Source organism: Clarias gariepinus, chromosome 2 (genome assembly GCF_024256425.1).
Source record: "Clarias gariepinus isolate MV-2021 ecotype Netherlands chromosome 2, CGAR_prim_01v2, whole genome shotgun sequence".
Lineage (NCBI taxonomy): Eukaryota > Metazoa > Chordata > Actinopteri > Siluriformes > Clariidae > Clarias > Clarias gariepinus.
In genome coordinates, this window is record NC_071101.1 from 20,044,833 (window position 1) to 20,057,500 (window position 12,668).

General features: G+C 37.7%; 1 protein-coding gene across 1 annotated transcript in view; it reads left to right on the top strand.

Moving 5' to 3' along the window:
* The first annotated feature begins 9,627 nt into the window (after nt 1–9,627).
* Nucleotides 9,628–12,668, top strand: part of zgc:172145 (Ferritin light chain, oocyte isoform-like) — a 3,613-nt gene continuing 572 nt past the window's right edge. Inside the window, exons 1-2 of the mRNA XM_053486695.1 lie at nt 9,628–9,966; nt 11,528–11,674. Coding sequence (XP_053342670.1) covers nt 9,799–9,966; nt 11,528–11,674 — 315 coding nt within the window. The 5' untranslated portion in view covers nt 9,628–9,798. The remainder of the gene's footprint in view (nt 9,967–11,527; nt 11,675–12,668) is intronic.

Sequence of the window (12,668 nt, forward strand, 5' to 3'; positions counted from 1 at the left end):
AAAATGTAGCAAAAAGGACCACCAAGACAAAAGCCACAAAGCAGGGGAGGTTTCAGGATGCAAGGTACACTATTGTGACCCCCCCTCCTCCTCTTAAATCTAAATTTGGGAGAAGTCGGTGTGTCTTCTACTTGGTTTTCACACCTGCCTCTCCTGTCACAATAACAGACCCAAACACTGGGCAAGTGTCTTAACGTCCTGTTGTCGCTCGACTGTGTCTGTGTGTGTCCTCCTGGAACTCCTGCCCCAGGATGCGAGCCAACACAGAGAGATCAAAGTTACGAGACTAAGATAACGTTGTTGGGCTGTGATCCTGCCCCAGGCGTTAAAGCATCAGCGATGCTCCGACAAGAACCACCACGGCTGGGGAGCGCCAGACAAAATGAGAAAAATCAAAGGGTTTTAAATAATTTTGTTAGATTATGCAGAATATAGCAGTGCCTAAAGCTGGCAAGACACCACTGGCTAAGGATGCATAAATGTCGATTTGAAAGTTTTTTGAAATGGGCTACTGCAGAGTCAAAATAGACTAAAAGTTACAGATAACTGGAGAATTTCTTAGTCACAATACTGACTGCCTCTTAACCGCTCGGGCTGCTTGAACTAAATGATGGACACCCCAGCAGCTGCAGTGCCTCTGTCCAGCATGTAGATAATGTAGGTATAATTGGTAAAAATGTGTGGTAATATATTGCTCCATTTGGGGTTCACTGACGGAGCTGATGCAAAGAGTGTTGGAGGTCCCATGGCTTTGGGACTGATGAGAGTCAAACAGACCACACAGAGAGCACCCCCAACCCACACATACCCACACATGCACACATACCCATACACATTTACAAATGCCCATGAATATGCACTTTTCCTGACCCTGTACCTAACACGCAGTGTTATCTAAGTCTCACCAGTAATTTCCATTTATTTTAAAAGATTTAACTGAAGGTATGTTTTTTGTGAATAATTACGAACGAGATATGGCAGATATGGTGGTATTTGATGTATACTATGCTATGTTTTGCAAACAAAATCATCTAAAAATGTCAATATTATTAAATGAACAAGAATATAAAATTATGTTTGGTTTTATGATTTGATAGGAAAATATTAAGGAAATGTTAATGCAAGCAACACACACACACACAGTGACACAAGACTGGGTGGGCTGTGTTAAAGGTGTGCCTTAATGACTGCTCCTGTTGTTTTAAAGAGCTCTTCTTCAAAGTGTTTATGAGACGGAGTTAGGCCATGGTACCCATGGTACTTTCTTTCTCTCTCTCTCTCTCTCTCTCACACACACATACCCACACCCACACACACAAACATATAGCGTCAAGCTCTCAGAAGACCCTCACCACATCCTTGTATGAGTCTCAGTCCACCTCAGCAGCCTTCTGCTGCCCAGACCCTCACTCCTGAGCAGGATTCAATTTCAGGCTTGTATCTCATAGAATTACACTGCCCTTTTAAATCGCTTCTAGATGCCATTGCACCCCATCTCACTCCACTCAGAGACACATCCTAACCATTTGAAAAACACAGATCCGAACACAGACACTTTATACACCAGCTAATCTTCACATACTCACCTGTCACCTGAAGTGCCAAATTTCTTTTGATACCTGCAAGGCCTGTTGCCATAAGCCTCTTGTGTAACAATATAATGATTTAACTGTTTTACAGTCTTAAAAAATCGACATATGAATTATTTCTAAAGATACATTACTTTTTGGTGATATCCCTATTAAAAAAAAGGAGGCCACTACTTTTTAACACATGGGAACGATATGTTAATGCACAGCTGAGTAAAGTATTTGGAATAAGAGCATTAAATCATGGCCACTATTTATTATTCTGATGTGTGGTCATTGTGTCATTTCCAGCAACAAGTGTGCACACATACAGTATGCAGGGTCTTAGCGAAACTCATTAATTTACAAAAAGCAGATAAAACTGAGAAGAAAAATGATGCAGTAATGATAAAATCTCTACTCTAATGTGATTGCATATGAAGTCATATTGAGATCTTATCTTTTTATCAGTCTCTAATCTGAAAACATGTCTTTGTTTTAAAACTTTACAGTACATCATTTTACTTTCTTTTCCAGTGAATCGAGTTTATAGTAAAAATAAATAAATAAATAAATAAATAGATAGATAGATAAAAACAAAGCGTTGCATGGTGGCTTAATGGTTAGCATTGTAGCATTGCATTTCCAGGGTCTAGGTTAGATTCCTGGGCCAGGTTAGATTCCCTGTGTGCATAGAGTTGCATGTTCTCCCCGTGCTTGTTGGGTTTCCTCCGGGTACTCCGTTTTCCTCCCACAGTCCAAAGACATGCATTTTTTATCTAATTATTACATAGTATAGAATGGACATTCTCATTGTTACAAACTTATGGTCTGTAGGGATGTCATCAGGAGGGTTCTCTATAGAGCTTTCATTTCAAAAATGAAAATACTCAACTTTATCTAGATCCTACTAATGTAAGTTTCAAAAAACAAACAGCAGTTTCATTGAACGAAGAAGACGATGTGGCTTGATGCTTAATTATGGTAGCGAGAAATCAGTCAGAATAAAATGTTATGGTTTGGGTAGTTCATAACAGCCATGCTTTATTAGAGGAACATGGCAGAAAGATCCAGAAAGTCTGTCGTCACATGGACTGTAACGAAAGCCAAGCTGACTTTCACATGGTGCCAGGATCATTACTACCTCGGACTGAAGTGGAGAGCAACCTGAAACCCAAGCTGGTGTGCTGGCCAGTCATGCCACCGCACTGCATCCCAAGCATTCACACCAGCCCTGGCCTACTCATTGCTGAAATCTCCTGCTGTGTAGCTTCAGGCACGTGGCATGACACACATTTTATTCAGCATCAGCGCACTGGAACGGCCTGATCACTTTCACAGCCAACCTGATGTAGCACTTCATTCACGTACTATCACATATGCATATGGACTGGTTGTTGGCAAAAAGCATGATGCAGTGCTAGAATTTATTCCAATAATATGAACAACTCATTATACATTGGTGGCTTAGTAGTTAAGGCTTTGAATGTATAATTATAATCATCTATAATTGCCAGCTCTCAAACACAAAAGGAAAGTTCGTATCTTTCTACTACCAAACTGCTGCTTTTAAGTTACCCTTAAATGAGGCACTTATACTTTAACTGTTGAGCACAACTTGTTGTTGATTTAAATAAAAGCTTCAGCAAAGTGAAAAAATGCAACTGCAAATCTCAAGATTCATTACCCCGATGCGTATATTCTGTTCTCTAGAACTTTGGGGGCTTTTTTTAACTCCTGCACATTGAACTATAATCCAGCCTTGAGATAACACACCTAAATGTACACCTAAATGTACAAAAAATGCACGTTCTCTTGGCAACAAATTTCCACATTTCCTCTTCTTTTTTTTATTAGATATTTTATTTTAGGATTTTTTTTTTTTTTAGAGGAACTGACACTGGTTTGAAAACAACTATGACTGGTTCCTCACCAGCTTAGCTCCTTATCAATCTCATTGCCACCATCATCAAAAACAACACTTGTGATTTAGCATTCTATAATTCATGCTTCATAAACACATGATTGTGTTACACATACTTTAAAGCAGAGTGCTATATTTGTCTCTTTATTGAGGGCTAGCATTCCAGTGGGGGTCTTTTTTTCACCACAATGCTTAGAACAAATGTGCTAAGGCCAGAATACACACACACACACACACAGATAAAGAGAGAGAGAGAGAGAGAGAGAGAGAGAGAAAGCGAGAGAATACCCTGAGACACATGCTGAGTGTCAACAAGGTGTAACGCATCTCATTCACAGCACTTTAACAACAACTTCACCAAAACAACAAAAGTCAAATAAATAGTTTAAAGAGAACATTAAAATCCTCTTATACAATAGTAACAAGCCCACAAATGTAGTCAGTCCATTAGAGATCATTGTAGAAAAGGTGTCAGGTATTGCCTGTAAGTTTCATCAGGAAGATCAACCTTTTAGCTTTTTGTGTTATGATCTCCATTTGTATTTTTCCTTGCTCATCTCTTTACCTAGTCTGGTCAGCAATTAGCAGGTTGAAGTATTCTACTACGTTGTGCCTGTAACGTTACTGCACATTTCTACTAGAGAGCTGCTGGTTCTGGTAAAAGCAAAGGCCTACTGATGTATTTACCAGCTGTGTCTGTAAGCCCTGGACGGCCACTTGTGCTTTGCCATAAGTTCGATCCTGGCATATTTTCATATTTAGCATGATTTGTAGCAATTTTACTTAACAGTTATCTAAAAACTTGACACGGAAACCTAAACAACTATGCTCCCACAATTTACCGCCATTTAATTATGAACAATCTCTCATGCTATTGCCGCACTGTGTCCTCAGTTCTGTGTCCTCAGTTCTGTGGTACAAAAGACAACATGTAGGAGCATGTTAAAATATAACTTCTCATTCTCAATCTAATTAAGCCAGTTTCTTTAAAATATATTAAGCCTAATCCTTGACAAGCATTACTTTTTTCAACACCATGACACACATTTAACATGTCTATAAGTCAGGTTCAATTTAAATCTAGATTTAAATTAGACCATGAAAAAAAACTACTGTTCATACTTTCCACCATCAATGAGTACCAACGGGATCCAATGGCCTCTGCTTACGCATGAGCTAAATTTTGTTTTCTGACTCTCACAGCGAGAGGTGGTATTAAAATAGAAAAGGCCACATTCTGACACACCAGTGTACTGAGAATTTATACTCAAACACTCGCTGATGCCTGCAATCAACATTGACAAAAATAGTGCAACAAATGAAATAATAACCTCAAGAAGACAGGCTACAATTTACAGTCTCATGTTTCTGTGGCTTACATTCTTTCGAAAGGTTAAAATTGTAAATGTTAATGAACTGTGAAAGAAGGTTAATTTAAAATATTTTTTTAGTTGATGAATATTTAAAATTGAATATTACACTAGACGTTTTAAGAGTTCATTACAACTGTCCACATTTATGAACAGTACTGGAAATTATGCAGTAATTGAAAGAAGACCATAACAGTTATACATATTGTTATATGTAATATAATAATAATAAATAAATTAAAAATAAATATATAAATAATAATAATAATAATAATAATAATTTAGCCTGTCCAAACAGAAGCTGTTTAAATCCACTTTAACCCAATGACAGCATTTTCTGATTGGACAGAAAACTATATCCCATAGGAAGAAACAGCAAATCCTTTCTGTCTAACCCAAGTATGTTTGGATAGCAATAAGGGGAGAGATGTCTAGCCACCATGAGTCATACCAGACTATCAATAAGTCAAGACAATCCTGTGACGCCTTTAGCCAGTGCAGACATTGTGAGCGGAGGCCGCTGCAGTGCAAGCCTTCAGAGCAGAGGTTAGGCAAGTTAAACAGCTCCTTTGACTGACTCTTTAACAGCAACATAAATCTGAGTATGAACCAGTAATCTCTAGACCCCATCAGAGCTTGTATTCATTATTGTTCACACAAAATAATTATAATGTAATCTGGAGTCCTGCTGCTCCAGAACAGAGCTGAACTTGTAGTCATAATGGCGCTCCAAGGAAGACCACCATCTTTACAGCTGAAGGAAGGTGTAAAGAAAGGAACTCATTCATTACTCACAGCCATATTAAAGCAGCAAGTACATTAAACTGAGCTGGATTTAATGGACTAAACCCAAATCCCCAACACAACGGTCAGGAATCTGGTCTTGTATGCTCACTCTTTTATAAGAGCAGGTGGTGGTATGATTGTTATGTGAGAAATAAAATAAAAAAAATTAATATTATACTTTAATATTGCCTATTTGTATTGTATTTCATCTGTTTTATAATGTCTGTCTCACTTTGACTCAAAAAGAAACACACGACCAAAACTTCCACAAAAAAAATTTAGTATCATTTTATATGACAATCTGTGACCGGCTGGCAATAAAAGAGACCAATACTCTTTTTTTTTAAGGTAAAAGCAGCAACTGTTTAAATTTATATTTTGGTGTAAAAGATTCTCACATATGGTCAATGATATATAAATAACACATTTATGATTATTTATGATTATAAAAAAAACTACAACCTTGTAATGCCAATATTTCGATTTGTTGTACAGTTTTACTTAAAAGCAGACATTAATTTAAGCATAACATGTTTCATGATATACTGTCCATGAATTTTAGTTGTCTCAGATCTTCCAATGTAATTCTTCATATATGACAACATTTTGAAAATAGTCCAAAAAGAGCAAGCATGAAAGAATCCAAAGTGCAGAGGGATAAAAATCAACTGGTTAAAAATGCTAGAAATCTTAAGACAGCTGCAGTCAGAGACACACTTCTCCAGCTCAGCCAAAGACAAAACATGGACAAAAGGCAGGTGGTGGTCTATAGGGAGGTCTAAGCCAAGCTCCCTAAAGGTTTTGCAAAGTTTGTCACTCTGTTCTTCAGGGAAAAACACAATTGTGCATACCACAAGACAGACAGAGACGGACATACAGACAGACAGACATACGCACACACCACTCTAGTTTATAATAATGCTTATGCATCAAACCCTTTGTGTGAAATGTGATCTGAAATTTAATTATTAATATTTTACGTTTGAGATTCATTGGGAACAAGCCATCAAAGCTGTGTTCCTGCATGGTGTGTGCAATTTGTTACACTTACATAAATCCGGACAAGGTGATTATAAATGTGTTTAAAGGAGCAGAGGTCAAGTCAGGGTGCAGGTCTTGGTGACCCAGGGCTGACCATAAGCTGGGTGTTCTTCTTTCTTCCCTCCAGAGCCTACGGGTCCCTAGGGACTGGCCATTCCCTCATGTCGATCATCCAGTCCAGGGAAAGCAAGGATAAATACGCTATGTCTGAAACAAGAGAGGGATCTGCTGGGGGAAATGATCAGGAGACTTAGGGGCAAGTGTTACAGAAGTATATTATCTTAAGTGTCATAGGTGAAGAGGGCCACAGCATTATCACCTACTGTATATCAAATTAGTGTGTGTGTCCAAGCATTCGGAGAATAGTTTTTTATGAAACGTGAGGCCTGACAATTCATGGCTTTAACAGTAAGTCAATGATATGTAATGCCAATTAGATAATTCGTGGAGCCAGAGCAAGGTGAACAAAGATCACTTGCAAGGGACACAATGTGACATGACCTTATATGAAGCAGAGTTTTTTTTTTTACAATTCTTCCAAATCTACCAAAAATTACAACAATTTTTCTTCTTTAGAATGACAAGTACATACAGTATAATGTTGTGAAACATCTGTGAGACTAGTTAGTCCTAATATGAGGTTTAGTTACAGCTAAAAACATTTGTTCATTCTAAAATCTTTCTCTTTTCTATCTACTAAAATGAATAAGACAAAAAAGATCTAGTGAAATTACAAAGAACAAAATAATGCAAAGTCCTCCATCCTGAAATAAAGCGGGGCATAAACTTGTGACTGTTAGAAATTCATAACACTAGAGACATCACAGTATTCATAATTATACATACACATTTTTACAATCAGTTCATTATTAGTTTTAGACTATGTGGAGTAATGAGTTGGTACTTATTAAATGATAATATATTATAATTAGGGCATTAATACACTGAACAGTCAATAGAAAGTCACCACTTGGATTTGACTAAGCAAATAGGTAAGAGTCTTTCCTTAATTTGGTAATTATGGAAAGAGATCTTAAAGAACTAGAACTGTGGACTGTTGAAAAATGTTATGTGGTCTGATTTATGAGTCCAGATTTATTCTAGTCCAAAGTGATAGGTGCATCAGCGTAAGAAGAGAGGCAGACAAAGTGATTCACCCATCATGCTGATTGCCTACCATACAATCTGTGGGGGTAGTGTTATGATCTGGTGCTGCTTCTGTTGGTCAGGTCAAATTCAGCAACATTATGTGGCCAAAAAAGAGGACAGCTGACAACCTGAATATACCTAAAGACTAGTTTTTTTTCTAATCAATGGATTTATGTTTTTCCCTGGTAGCATGGGCATATTCCAAGATGACAATACCAGGATTTATTTTACCATAATTTTCATACATAGAACTCAGAGTGACCTCAACCCCATTGAAAATCTTTGGGATGTGCTGGAGAAGGCTTTATGCAGCTCTCCGCTCTCTTATAATTACTACAAGCTCTGGAAGAGAAATTAATGCGTTTCTGGACATTTCAAAAGCTTATCCAAATTATGCCACAGCCATAATCAAAGCAAAAGTGACTCAATGAAATATCAGTGTGTGACATTTTGTTTTTGTCTGGGCAGTATATTTAACAATTAACATTAATTTAAACTTAATCATACAAATTGCACAGCTAGCTAGTGATTGGTAAGAGTAAAAATAAAATTGCTGTAAATAGGGCACAGTTTAAATGAACACATTGCTTGTGTATTAGTGTAATGATAAAATATTTTTATCCTGTGGTCTCTTCTAGGATGATGCCACCACCATCCATAGGGCATGGGGGCTTTTGGAACGGTTTGGAAAGAATAAGAATGATATAAATAATCACCTTCTCAGTCACCAGATCTAGAAATCTAATGGACATTTGGAACTGATGTGACTTCAGCCACCATCAAACACCAACTTAACATATCACATCTTCTTTCAGTTGTTTGTTGCTTTTTCCCTTCAGTTTCATTATCAGGAGGTAAAATGCATGCTCACTTTAATTAAGGTCTGGTGACTGACTTGGACAGTCTAAAACCTTAAAAAAATATTCTCCTAATAAACTCCAGGTGCTCTGGGTCCTTCTCTGGGTCCAAAGACATTCACTAACACACTTATCGTCTACACCGCTTTATCCTGTATTCAAGGTTGCAGGGGCCTGGAGCCTATCCCAAGAGACTTAAGGCATGAGGCGGGGTACTCCCTGAAAAGGGTGCCAATTCATCACAGAGGACACACTATGGGCAATTTGGGAATGCCAATTAGCCTAATCTGTAGGTCTTTGGACTGTGGGAGAAAACTGGAGTACCCAGAGGAAACCCACCTGGCTGGGAATCAAACCCGGACCCTGGAGGTGCCATGCGACAGTGCTAACCACCACACCAGCATGCCGTTTGCGCCAAAACATTCAGATTAGGTTAAGTCGGTGTTCCCAAATTGCCCGTAGTGTGTGTATAAGCATGTGAGTGTGTACGTGTGCCTTGCAATGGATTAGCACCCTGTCTAGGGTGTACCCCACTTCATGCCCTAAGTCTCCTGGGATAGGATCCAGGCCATCTGCGACACTGTGTACAGGATAAAGCGGTACAGAAGATTTAAATAGTAACAGTGTTATAAATTATGTGAATTAGTAATTAGTTAATAATATGTTTTATCAAGGACACCTTACCTGTGTTTAAAATATTTTTAAATGTACATATTTGAAAATATTTATATACTTAAATTATTATTAGTAGTATTATACATAATATTATATTAAAATACATTATAATAATATATAATATTATATCTTTTTTTTTTTTAAACACGTATTAACTGGGACTACTCGTGATTTTTCTCGGTTCTCGTTCTTTTCACCAGCGTCTCATTTTCATCAGCGTGTGTCGGATGAACTTGTACAAATGACCTGGAAACGATTTCACCAAGTCGAGTCGGGTGGAGACAGAGCGGACATTTCTAACTTTATTTTCGCATTTTAAACTTTAGTTTAACTGTACTTTATAAAGGCGTTATAAAATACACACGACGAAGTGCGTGTAGATGTTTAGAAACCTAAGCTTTAGCTCGCTGTAACGTTTTAGCTCGAGCATGTCGGAACCAGCCGGGAAGAGAGTGAGAAGCAGTGTACCCGCGTGTAGAGAACACCGCGCGCTGCTGCAAAGCCAAGCCAAGCAGAATTTCCCCGCGCTCGTTGAGGAAGCGTTATGTGGGGTTTCAACTTCAATGATGGGGTTTGGTTACCGACTCGAAGCGCTGGTAAGTGTCTAATCCAGTAACTACAGAGTAAACACACACACACACACACACACACAGAGAGAATGTTGCGCAACAGAAATCTAAAACCAGCCTGATGCTTTACGCAGATATGTTTCTGCCTGTGTAGGTTAGTTCTTTTATTTTCATAAAAAGTATATTCCTTTCTGTTACCAACAGAGCCCATAAAGTCCCAAAAGGTGTGATTTTTAAAAAATATATACATCTTGTGGGAACAAGTTTTTTTTTTTCTTGTGGAAACAAGAAGTTATTGTCTTGTGTGCACACAGCTCACCATTTAATCACAAAGAAAATGAACTGTTTAAAGTATGAAGGCCTTCAATACTCTGGATATGCTTTGGAAATCAACAGTGTTGTCATGTAAGTTCTACTTACTCCCACAAAAGCCTAGTGTGTTGTTAAACTTGTCTGCAGAAGTTAATACAAACAAACACACACACACAAATCACATCTTGACAAGATACACAAATGACACTTTACATACTTTATACACTTTACAAAAAGACACATATTGCACAACAATTTACGCATATTGCACAAAAGTTACATTTATTGCACTTTTACCCATATTACACAGAGAATGGCGCATATTGCACAAGGTTTACTCATATTGCAAAAATAACTGAACCGAAAATTTCACTGTGCATTCTTCAATCTTTTCGTTCTAGTTTTTGATTGTTCTGTACTGTCTCACTAACGGTAAACCTCAGCGAGTTTAAAAATCTCTTTTGCAAGGTTTTATGCTTTATTACAATTTGTCTTACTGTGAGGTTTTTAGTTAAGAAAAAAAGCTAAAGTTGTTTTTAAACCATAGGTCCTCAAACTCATGAAGTGGATTCCCTTGGATAAATTATTTAGGTGTGCATAATAATATTTGCCTATTTATTAGATCCATAATTCCTTCTCATTTTGAGCTTTTGAACAGAACATGACAGAACTGTAACAGAGCTAGCTGCTGAAGCAAAGTGTATTAAAACAGATGTGTGCGCAAACAGAAGGTATGGGATTCTGTGAGATCATATTAGGGCTGGACATTTTGATATGGTTTAATGAGCTTCTGTTTTTCCACTTTTGGACAAAAAAGAAATAAAGTCTTCAGCCTCCCTAACATTATCCACAGCCATTATCTTTATTACTCATAATAAAGTAATAAATATATATATAATAAAAAAATAATAAATACTCTGTATTCATGTATTGTATGTATTGTAATTCTTTGTTGCTGTTCATGTGTTCTTGTATATTTAAAACAATCTGCTTGAACTTAATATATAACTATTACAATTATGCTCTGCATAATTAGTAGGAAAGTCATAAAATAGTCTAATAAAATAATTAATTTCTGACGGCATATACAAGTTCTAGCAGAATTGAGTAAGGCTCTTACCCTGTGACATAACAGTGGCAGTTTTGGAAATTAATCTTCCAAAATTTCTTTAATAATGTACAGTTGTGTTTTTTTTTTTTTTTTTTTTTTTTTTTGGGGGGGGGGGGGGGGGCCGTTTGAGGGCATAACTGTATTTGTGCATGTTGTGTGTTTTAGGCTAAGATCTTTGAGCAGGCTGATCTGCCTTTGTCTCGGGTGGCTGCTTTTTTCCATCATGAGTCTTTGAGGGAGCAAGCGCAGGCCGAGGCCATGCTAAAGTACCTGTCTGAGCGTGGGGGGCAATACTGCAGCAAAGTCATTCAGGTAACATCGCCATATCTTCATCAGCTGACTTAAGTCCTGTTCCGCAATGCATTATGATGTTGCCCACTTGCTTTTCTAAAATAATAGAGGTGCAGCTTGAAATTCCTCTGGCTCAGATTGTAGGGGAGAGAATTTTTCATAGATATCTTGTGCTATTTTAGTGCCTGCCAAAACGATATCCTCATCGTATTACCCACGGCATCCATGTCTCCCTATATACCTTTAAAATCTTGTTTTTTTAGAGGGGATCTTGGCAGGCGAGGGCAGTGGTTTAGGGGGGAAGGGGTCAGAGAGAGGGGCTAAAACCCCTATGGGCTTTGCGGGGATCTCTTCTCTAATGCCTGTCAGGGTATACGTTTCCCCTGAGTTCCGGAAAATTGGGGAGATTAATGTGGAAGCGGAAGGACAGTACATTAATTGTAGTTCCAGATGTACACTGTGGCACTGGTTCTGCTGCCACTTTAGCCCAGGACTTCTTTTTTTCAACCTTTTTTGTTCAACCTCCTCCTCTTCCCTAGTTTTTATGACTCATGTAAAATTGATCCGGAGTGAGGCTGGTGAGGGTCCATCAGCAGCAATTTGGAACACCTTGTTATCCGCTGATGCATGGAGACTAGGGCATGTGCATGTTTAAATGTGGCCGAGTGAATCCTTTAATTGCAAATTTTACAGTACCACTGAAAACTATCCATGTCTAGAAGTTAAACTGCTAGGAATATTTCAGGAATATCTGAAATAGTTTCCACTCACTGGCTTCATAATAGTTATAATAAAGGTCACTATACTTTTGGTTCAGCTTTGACATTTTTAATTAAAAATACCATACTGAGTGTGGCATGCACATTTTATTTACCTGTAGATTAAAATATAACAAACCACCTGTAAAAACACCTAAACAGGGAAACACGAACTTTCTTTTTTCTTTTTTTACATTTATGCCATTATGATGTGCAAATAATTTGTATCTGTGTGTCTGTGCGTGTGCACACATGCA